At 52.4% G+C, this 10,441-nt stretch overlaps 1 protein-coding gene across 7 annotated transcripts in view; it reads left to right on the plus strand.

Moving 5' to 3' along the window:
* The first annotated feature begins 191 nt into the window (after nt 1-191).
* Nucleotides 192-10,441, plus strand: part of CARD9 (caspase recruitment domain family member 9) — a 17,930-nt gene continuing 7,680 nt past the window's right edge. For 3 of the 7 annotated variants that reach the window (XR_004648455.1, XM_034793364.1, XM_034793365.1), the window contains exons 1-9: nt 193-1,021; nt 1,691-3,257; nt 5,303-5,440; nt 6,212-6,537; nt 7,162-7,341; nt 8,188-8,340; nt 9,043-9,168; nt 9,273-9,464; nt 10,028-10,075. Coding sequence is in view for 6 of the 7 variants with exons in the window: in XM_034793364.1 (XP_034649255.1) it covers nt 2,927-3,257; nt 5,303-5,440; nt 6,212-6,537; nt 7,162-7,341; nt 8,188-8,340; nt 9,043-9,168; nt 9,273-9,464; nt 10,028-10,075 (1,494 nt within the window). In the remaining variant the exon portion in view is untranslated. Of the gene's footprint in view, nt 1,022-1,690; nt 3,258-5,302; nt 5,441-6,211; nt 6,538-7,161; nt 7,342-8,187; nt 8,341-9,042; nt 9,169-9,272; nt 9,465-10,027; nt 10,076-10,441 lie in introns of all 7 variants that reach the window. The other 4 variants (XM_034793367.1, XM_034793368.1, XM_034793369.1 and 1 more) reach the window with 4 other exon arrangements.

A 10,441-nucleotide genomic window follows, 5' to 3' on the forward strand; every position in this document is an offset into this window, starting at 1 on the left:
GCCGTGCTGCCCCTCCCATCACGTGCTTCGAGCTGGGGCCTAGGAGCCAGGACTCCTGGGTTTTATTCCTTGCTTTGTCCAACTTGAGACACCTAGGGCCTGACTCTTGTCAAGAGCCAAGTACCCACAATTATCATTGAAGTCAATGGGCACCTGTAGTGGGGCGGCCTGGCTCCCAGGCGCCCCTGGAAGGGACGAGCCCCACCCCGGAACTACTACAGCACCCAAAACTAGAAGCCTCATTTGGGAAAGTGTCCTAATGGCCTATCCCATCAATCCCAGGCACACCTGCTATGGCTCTACACCAAGAAGGAATTCTTGTCCCTGTCTGCATTCAGGTACAAAGGTGTTGGTGTGTTGATAAGGCTGCAGTTAAAGGGATCAAGCTTAATCTGAAAGTCTGTTGTAACTCCAATTGTGTGCGGGGGTTTTAAATGAGAGCATTAGTTCTGTTTATCATTGCCACCCCTCCGCTCCCTGAAGACCCCTGTCCTATAACATTGGACCTAGAAAGTTGAGAACCTACTTCAGAAGCTGTAGTTTTCCCACCTGGCTGTTGTGCAAGTTTCTTACTGAAGAGATTGGCTATTCTAGACAGTTCCTGTGCACTCCTGTAATTCTGCTCATCAGTGGAACCTTATAAACATTAAAGAAGCCTCAACTGCTTCTCAGAGTTATTACGTGGTACAGATGGGGACGTTGAGGCACAGAGAGACTTAAGTTATTCAACAAGTCAGTGGGGATGTGAGGTGCTTCCAGACACTAGTTTGTTTTTTTCCCCCCTGTGGCTTCCTCTTTTTTTCCCTTTGTCTTGGATAAGCGCTGTAACCCACTGGTTTCCCCTTTCTTCTTTCTAATTTTTACTCTGAGTCATCTGTATTGCAGACAGACTATTTAGGGAGGCTGCCATGCAGCTGGGTTTGCTGGGAGATGGGACAAAGAGCAGTGCCATGCTGAGCCAGTGAGAGAAGGAGCCGAGGAGAGCCCGTGAGAGGAGGAAACACTTGATGCGCAGAGCCAGGTCGGTCCATGTAACACAGAACGACTAGTCATTATGGAAGTCTGGATCCAATTTTTGTCTAGAGGGAAGGGTGGGGAGTGTATCGACTGGGCAAGACATTTCTACTTCTCTTACCCAGCTGGGAACTGGGACTGGCTCCGCTAGTGGGCAGTGCAGTTTGTGTGCTGGGGTAGCAGAATGTTTAGGGATGGAGTCAATCCCTCTGGCTTTACCTAGTGTCAATCACTGTAGTATCTGTGCATTAAAGTCAATGGGAGTTTTGTCTGTGGGGGAACAGAGTAAGGCTTGTAGGATTTGGCCCGTTAGGAACCGAGAGAGGAGCTAGATATACCCCGGGCTCTACAGAGCTGCTGCTGTCAGGAATGATGCAGTTCTCTCTTCCCCCCCGCCCCCCCAACAAGTGAAACACTTCTGGATTTGTAGGTGGCTGGCAACCGCTCTGGGCCTTTGGCTACTGCAACAAATCCTGTTCTGATATGAGCACTGCAATCAAATGCCTGGGTCAAAACCTAGGCACCCATTTTGGTGTAGCATTTGGCCCCAAATGGGCAAAACAAGGACTGGGGATAAGAGGAAATGTGTTAGTGGTTCGTTACAGACAAAGCCATCGTTAAGTCAGAGAGGTCTCGGTGAAGCATCAGGTTATTTCATGTTATTTTCTCTAAGCAGGGGAAGAGTGAACCTGGCCCAAGCGTGCATTCCTTGTATCAAAATGTGAGTCGCTAATCAAGGATAATGCAGATCTAACTGTAGGCTACAACTTCTGTAATGTGGCTTCTGCATCTGCTGTAATGTCAGCAGTCCCTGAATGGCTTCCTGATTTCCTCGAATCGGCATATGGCCTGGTTGAGCTGACACTAGAAAATTCCAGTCTGGTTTCATTTTGGTTTGTTGGGTGTATGGGAAAGAGTGCACTGGGGAGGAAGCATTGTGGGAAAGAAACCTCAAAGTGCAGCTGCTGCTGAGGGTGGATGCTGAGAAGTTCCCTGCAAAAGTGACACGCAGGATGCTCTCCGCAGTGACACAACACTCTCGGTTGACCACCTCAGGCAGTGATGTTTCAAAGCGACGTGCATGGTGCATGTAAACATTGCTAGGGTTACCCAAAGCTTGTGACTTGCACATGCAATGGGGCCGGCACTGCATGTGGTTTGCAACGTTGCAAGATCATGTATTATTGTGGGTTTTGCACATTCTCTTCCTTTGCAAATGCAAATTAGACATTATTAAAAATATTAGCTCTTGGTGGTTACAATTAACTGCAATTTAAGAGCATAGATGTTGGGGGTTCTTCCCCCTGGAACCTTTCAAATGGGTTCACTCTAATGTTCGAATACGTGTCTATCCCTGTTGCCCGCGGGGCTGTACAGCACTCTTGGATCTCTAGTTTCAAGCAGGTAATAGCTGTCTGTTGTGTGATGGTTCCTTGTTTATGCTCTACCCTTGCACTTGTGGGTCACTAGATTAGGTATGGGCCCTGAGCACATGTGACCCCTGTTAATGTCAATGGGACATGTAGGTTCTCCCTTGGTACAGCCTGTTGGGAATCCATATGCAATTTGAGTTCCTGGTGTCCCCAGCATCCACGCAGGAGCTTTCGGTCTTCAATGCTACTGACCCAGGGTGCACACTAAGTGGTTTCGCTTCCCTCCTCTAATGACTCAGGAAATGGCTGGTTGAGGGGCGCTCACCAGAATTTCATCACCTCTTCAGCAGTGGTGCCAACCCTGCCAGCTGTTGAGGGAGCTTGGGACGTAGTGCCCCAGGCCTACATTTGCTTGCACAAGCTGGCATTTCTGTACATGAGGTGCACGGTGACCCGATCCGCTGGTGCAATGGGGGGGAGGGGGTGCATGTATTTTGTGCGTACAAAGTTAGAGGCTGCTGTGGGAGACATGGTCCCTTATGGTCAATGAGCGTGTTCCCAGTCTCGTTGGGTTGATAGTGTTGGGCCACCTGCTATCCTTGCTGCTCGTCCCGAGCTGCTCTGAGGCTTGTGGTGTGGCTTTCAGACGAGAAGACCTGGCCTGCCCGTATTTCTTGCTCTCCGCCATGTCGGAGCAGGAAGATGACGAGATGTGCTGGAATAACTTGGAGAACTTCCGGGTGAAGCTGATCTCGGTGATAGACCCCTCCAGAATAACGCCGTATCTCCGCCAATGCAAAGTGATTAACCATGACGACGAAGAGCAAGTGCTTAACGACCCCAGTCTGGTAGTCCGGAAACGGAAAGTAGGTGGGTACTGGGCAGCTTCTGACTCGCCGTGTGTGTGTGTGGGGGGGGGGGGGGCCTGGCTCTGGGGTGATGCACTGGAATGAAAATGCCAAGGTGTCAATTGCTCCTGTAGGCCACATGGTGTTACCATCAACCCATGTAGTGCAGTTCTGGGAATCATGCTTTCAAGGTGCGTCTTTTCCCAGCCATTTGAAGATGGTTTTCTCTAAATCCAAATAAATGGTAAATAATTCCTTCTCCTTGAGCGAACGTGGTGAATTCTCCATCACTGGCAATTTTAAAATCAAGATTGGATTTTATTTAGTGATTTATTTGAAGATATGCTCTAGTTTGGGGTAGGCAACCTATGGCACGCGTGCCGATTTAAAGTGGCACTCTCACTGCCAGCTGGGTCCTGGCCAACGGTCCGGGAGGCCCTGTATTTTAATTTAATTTTAAATGAAGTTTCTTAAACATTTTAAAAATCTTATTTATTTTACATACAACAATAGTTTAGTTATATAGTATAGACTTATAGAAAGAGACCTTCTAAAAACGTTAAGATGTATTACTGGCACACGAAACCTTAAATGAGAGTGAATAAATGAAGACTCGGCACAGCACTTCTGAAAGGTTGCTGACTCCTGCTCTAGTTCAAAAGGAATTATTTCTGAGATGTTTTCTGGCCTGTTCTATATGAGATCAGACTAGGGGATCACGGTAGTCCCTACAGGCCTTAAAAAGCTCTGAATCTAGGATAAACTATTTCTGTGCCTCAGGTTCAGAGGGACTCTGGCAACATTAGAAAGAAAAATTAGCCTGTATTACTAGGAGTCCCTGGGGTTATTCAATCTGAGAACATTAAAAATCAAAGGTACTTTTCACCATCTATTCTATTTTACAATATTAACCCCTAGCTCTTTTGTGACGGTTTTCATCAGTAGACCTCAGTGCTTTACAACAGAGGCCAGTATTGTTACGCCCATTTTACAAATGGGGAAACTGAGGCACAGAAAGGGGAAGTTACTTGCCCAGGGTTACCCAGCAGGTCAGAGATGGGAACAGAACCCAGGGCTCTGGAGTCTGACCAGTGCCTTAGTCTCTAGGCCACGCTGCGTCACTGTTAGTTGTTTATAGTGTAGTAGCCTCCAGAGGTCTGAATTAGGATTGAGATCCCGTTGTACTAGGTTCTGCACAGACACCGCTCCTTCCAAAGAATTTACAGTCTCAGACAGCGTGGGCTGTGAAACAAAGCCGTTTACTTTCCCTTGCTTAGTGAGTTACACTTTCCAGTTCTCCTTTGCCACCATCGCAAGGAACTGAGACTGGAAAGGCTTATTGTGGACCTCCCTTGCCTTTGTCCTGCTGAGTGTAGGATTCTTTTCTGCGGGATATTGACTAGCACACACTCTGCTGTTTGGGTTTCCAGCATGGCAGGGAGTGTTTAACCTCAGAATGACACCATGAGAAAGACCTGCCTGTGAAAGCATCTCTGGTCCTATTAGACTTCATAATTCCAACTTTAAAAATTGGTGACAGACTCCCTGCTTCTCTTGCTCTCACTGTGACCCCACTTGTAGCAGGGGACGGAGACTGTGGTCCTGCTGACCTCGAGAGCAGAGCAGAGGCTCCAGCACTTCGTGGCAGATACTTTGTCCCTTGCAGGATCAGGACATCTGTGCCAGAAGTGGGGCCCATCTAACCATCCCCTCTTCTTGAATTTGAGACCAAAGCCACCCAGAGTTATAGGAAGTGCCACGGCCGTTTCATTCAAGCCTGCCTGCTCTCCTCCTCGCCTTCAGCAAGGGATTGCTTCTCTTGCAGCGCCTGCTGTTTGCAACACGCTAGTAGGAGCAGAGGCCTAGGGGCAAACCCTGCAGCCGTTGCTCAGTTAAATCGCCAGTGAGAGAGTTACCTGGGCCAGGCCTGAAGGGTTTGACACCAAGGACTCTCTTCAGTTCTTGCTTACAGAGGAACGCAAGTACCAGCCATCTCTGGAAGTGCAGGGAACGTGTGTTACTCTGACATGCCATGTTGCAGTAAGCGCCTTTGTTTCTGTATTGCAGGCGTCCTCCTGGATATACTTCAGAGGACGGGCCAGAAAGGTTTTGAGGCCTTTCTCGAGAGCCTTGAGCTTTACTACCCACAGTTATATATGAAAATAACCGGCAAGGAGCCCAGCAGAGTCTTTTCAATGATTATCGGTAATGTTTTGATTCATTCCCACAACAGTCTCTTTATTTGATGTTGTTTTGCAGCTAGAGGAGACCTCGAATTCCGCGGTTACATCCCCGGTGGCTCATGTGGGCAGAGCCCAGCCAGCCGTTCAGACTAGGTCACTGGCTCGAAAGCTCTTCAGCGAGGGTCCGATCCTGCAGTCGGATCCCTGCGGGGAGAGCTCTGCGGAACCTGCCCAGATCTGATTGTAGATTGGAGACTAAACACACAATGCTGTGTGTTAGGCGCTACATCGCCACCCTCTCCTGGGGAGCGCCAGTGCTGCTCCCTGTAGCCGAAGGAAGAGCGGGTGCTAGATAATGGCCCGGTTTCCCCTCATGGACTGCTCCGCCATGGTGCAAGCAGACCGAATTCCCCGTGAAATCACCAGCAGGTGTCCCCACTGAACATGGGTGCCAGAGCGGCTGAGGCCTGAGGCGCTGTTCTGGAGCACTTGGCATTTCCACGGTACAGGGCGAGGTGGGTTGTTGCTCCTTCCGGCTCTGGCCAGCTGTATGTTCCTGTCAGCATGACTGTACCGGGTGTGATCGTGATGGCTGGGGGGCCGGCTCGGGGGAACGGGGTAAGAAAAGCTGCTGTGGCGCTGACTACACGTGCCATTGGTTAGACAGCACCCGCAGGGAAGTCTTGTGATGCTGACTTGTGATAAGGGACCTCTCTGCCTGAGGCTGGGGACTTGGGCTGGGCCCGACTGAGGGGGCCGGGGACTATGTTGTGTGAGTCTCTCTGTTGCGCAGACACCGCGGGGGAATCGGGCCTGAGCCAGCTCCTGATGAACGAGATCACGAAGCTGCAGAGCGCCGTGCAGGAGGAGAGGAGGAAGGCCCAGGAGCTCAACATGTGGCTCCATGCCAAGGAGGACGCGCTCAAGGAGATGCGGGTGAGGGACAGCGTGCTGCGGAAGCACCAGGAGAGGGCCCAGAAGATGAAGGAGGAGAGGGACAACTTGGCCAAGGAGCTGCGGAAATGCAAGGATGAGAACTACGACCTGGCCATGAGCTACGCCAAGCAGAGCGAAGAGAAGAACGCAGCCCTGATGAAGAACCGGGATCTGCAGCTAGAGGTCGGTGCCTCACCCTCTCTCCTTCCTCCCTCATGCACCCCCGGGATTGGAGAGCTGAGCACAGTCGGGCCTTAGCGACCCGACACCACAGTCCGGGTGTCTCTCTTCTGCACCGCATGCCAGGAGTCCTGAATTCACTGGGCTTCAAGGGTTTTTTTTGACATGGGGTGCTGCAGGCCTGGCTTTCCCCTTGCGCAACAAGGGTGCATGCGATGCAAACGGCATCCCGCGGTTGGCGCTAACTCGCAAGCCTTTCAGCGCAGATGCTAGCAGTTGCATGTGCTAGAGAATGAACAGGGTCTCCCCTGGGCAGGGGTGGGAGACGCTGGCAGGGCTGTCCCTGCGGCTTGGCCTGTTGGCTCAGGTCAAACGTAGCACAGCTGGGGGAAGCTTGCAGCGCTGCTGCTGTGTATCTTGCGCGTGGGTAGACAGGTACCATGTGCTGTGGGCAGAGAGGGCTCTGCTACATTCCCCCGGGGGTGGGGAAGGATTTCCCCTTGTGCTTCTTGCTGGAGGCTGGGACTAAAACCATGCCACTACAAAGATTTCCCCCTCACCGGCCGGCACTCCCCACGTGGCTCCTGACGAGGCCTGACCAGCTCCAAACTCCCCCTCCCCCTGCAGATCGACCATCTGAGGCACAGCCTGATGAAGGCCGAGGACGACTGTACACTGGAGAGGAAGCATACGATGAAACTGAAGCACGCCATTGAGAAGCGGCCGAGCCACGAAGTGGTGTGGGAGATCCAGCGGGAGAAGGAGCTGCTGCTGGCCAAGAATCAAGAGCTGGAGAACACGCTCCAGGTCTGTGGGGAGGGCGGGCGTAGGGACTCTGGGACTGGTTAGGGTAGCAGTTCTGCCTCACTAACGCAGGCTTCTCCACGGGGGTTGGTGTCAGGGCCCCTCTTGGTGAGGCCGGGGAGCTTGGTGGGGTGAGAGCAGTGGGTTAGAGCAGAGCATGCTGATGGGTGCGTGGTGGCAGAGGGACCCCCTGAGCAGTGGTGGTGGGATATATGGAGTGTGTGAAGGTTGACAGCAGCTAGATGGGCTCGGAGGGCAACGGGAGAGGTGTGAGCAGCCATGGTGGCAGAGGAGTACAGCATTAGCGAGAACAGCTAGGCCTGAGGCTCAGAAGGGTTTAAATGAAGGGCCCCAGACTTGCCCAACTCATTCTACACCTTCCCCTGAACTGGCGGCCGTGACAGCAGGATGCGGGGCTGGACGGGCGCGCTGATCTTGCCTGGCAATTCCGGTGTTCTCCAGGGCTACACGGGAGCCTGCAGATCACACCTGCCTGTCAGGAAATGGAGCAGCGCGCAGCTGCCTTCATCTTTAACATGGAGGGCACAGCAGCCTGTGGCGAGCACAGGTCCTGGCATGTGATGCCCTGTCTTGCTCAGAGCAGCACCTACTGGGACTCTTTCTCCAGGCGACTCCCCTCCATCTCACAGATGAGGGCAGCCCGGTGCTGCCTTGGAGAGCATGTTGCTCCCCTCTACTTTAACCCAGAGGCAGAGTGGAGGCCATGGGGGTGGTGGAAGGGGAGTGAGAATTGGCCACTAGTACTGTTAGGCTCGGGTAGGGGAGAGTGCCTCCTGGCTTTCCTAGCCAGTTGGGCCACCCCTCACTGTATTCCCCTTCCCCCTGGAGGTTGCCAAGGAAGGGAACTTCGAGAAGAACAGCCTCTACATCCAGGCTCTGGAGGCTGATCGGAGACGGGCACTGGGGGAGCATCAGGAGCTGGTGAACACCATCTACAGCCTGCGCAAGGCGCTCCAGCAAGCAGAGGATCTCCAGGACAAAGTACGAAGTCTGGCGGGAGGGGGGAGAGATGGAGTAGACTCAGCATGGGGAACGTGTACAATGAAAGCCACTCTCTTCCCTGTGGAGCAGAGCAGTGCAGCGCCTGGGCAGCTAGCACTGCGGCTTGGCCTTCTGGCTCAGATCAAACGTAGCAGCAGTTTAATGAGAAACATGATCTGAGATGGGTACTCCTCTGCTCCGGTATTGACTCCATGTCCTTGGGAAAGATGTGGCCTCTCTCTGCTTCACATGTAAGATGGGGATGATGACAATGATCCACCTGGATCGCCAGGAGAACTGATCAGTTACTGTTTGCAAAGTGCTTACATCGGCCCCACATCTCCTTTGCCTTCCAAGCACTTTCCCACTTGTAGACCTCAATATGCTTTCTCAGTAGGAGTAAGCATCATCCCCGGGGGAACTGAGGCACCGAGAGGCCATATGACTTGTCCAAGATCATATGGTAAGTCTCCTTGCCCTCAGACTCACCCTCCATCCACTCAATCATTGGTGTAATTGGCATTGGGCTTGGTCAACTGTAGAAGAGTCTCCTTGCTTTGGCACAGCTCAGCAATCCGTGTCTGATATTTACACTACAAGCCACGGGTGTTTCAAGAGTGAAGCAAGCCCCTTTGCCTCCAGCACTGGGTGTCTCAGTCAAGCGAGCCCCATGAGCAGGGCTCTTCTGTGCTTTGCTTGCAGCACGCGGAGGAGAAGGAGGTGCTGGAGCTGCAGTGCATGTCCCTGAGGAAGGACTCCCGGATGTACAAGGATCGCATCGAGGCCATCTTGAAGCAGATAGAAGAAGTGGCTGCAGAAAGAGACCAGGTGATAAAACTTCCTGTTTGGAGCCCAGTTACCAAAGATAATGGGAGGTGTAGGCTCAGACACCATGTCAATGACACGCTTTGCCCTCCCGCTTTCCGCACCAGGCGCTGCTGACCCGAGAGCAGTTCCACATGCAATACTCCAAGAGCCTGGTCGACAAAGACGCCTACCGCAAAGAGATCCGGGAGCTGGGGGAGAGGTGCGATGAGATGCAGCTACAGCTGTTCCAGAAGGAGGGCCAGTTACTAGCCGCTGAGGCCAAGCTGAAAAAGTTGCACCTGGAGCCACCCACGCTGGTAAGTCTACAGGAATACACAGCTACATGCAGGTACTGTGCTATGGGCAGGGGAAGAGGCTGGGGGGCCCTGGCTCTGGGTATTGCACTGACTTCAGACACTCATGTTGCCTGTAGTTGGGATCAGCCTCGATTCCTCAATCAATGGCTGTGCTTAGACAAGGGAAGTTGGGATTGGCCGCAGTAGAGCTCACCCTGGCTTCCAGCGTAAGTAATCTCCACCAGTGCAAATGCATCCCTTCCTTATTTGCATTTGGGGCTGGCCCTGGTGCATCAAGGCCAACTGAAGCCCAGGAAGGACAAGGCTTGAGCCATTGGGGTGAAATCTGTGGGTGTGGGGGGAGATGTACCATAACTCTGTTCCTAAGCCCAGAACGAAAAGAACGCCCTAGTATCATAGTCTCTTGGGTGGCTTCTGGTTGGGCCGGTCGGGACAGGTAAGAGGGAGGAAATCCCTGCGTCTCAGTTCCTAGCTTTCGTTCTGTTCTACATGCCATCATTGCTGCTGTCTCGCTGTGGAGCGTGCTCTCCAGACTGATCCCTGACTGGCTTGTTTTCTTACAGTTCCAGACTTCTGACCTAGATGACGTCTCACCCAGGAGTTCCCAAGAGGTGAGGAAAGTGGCTAGCTGGCTTTAGTCTGATCGCCTTGTGGAAGGTCTTTCCGTTCCTCAGCTCTGCTCAAAGGCTCCTTAGCAGATAACTTGCAGCCAGCTTCAGTTTGTGCTCCAGTGGCACAAAGCACCTGAAGCCGGCTGCAAGTTATCTGCTAAGGAGCCTTTGAGCAGAGCTGAGGAACGGAAAGACCTTCCACAAGGCGATCAGACTAAAGCCAGCTAGCCACTTTCCTCACCTCTTGGGAACTCCTGGGTGAGACGTCATCTAGGTCAGAAGTCTGGAACTGTAAGAAAACAAGCCAGTCAGGGATCAGTCTGGAGAGCACGCTCCACAGCGAGACAGCAGCAATGATGGCATGTA

Source organism: Trachemys scripta, chromosome 17 (genome assembly GCF_013100865.1).
Source record: "Trachemys scripta elegans isolate TJP31775 chromosome 17, CAS_Tse_1.0, whole genome shotgun sequence".
In the NCBI taxonomy this organism is placed as follows: Eukaryota; Metazoa; Chordata; order Testudines; family Emydidae; genus Trachemys; species Trachemys scripta.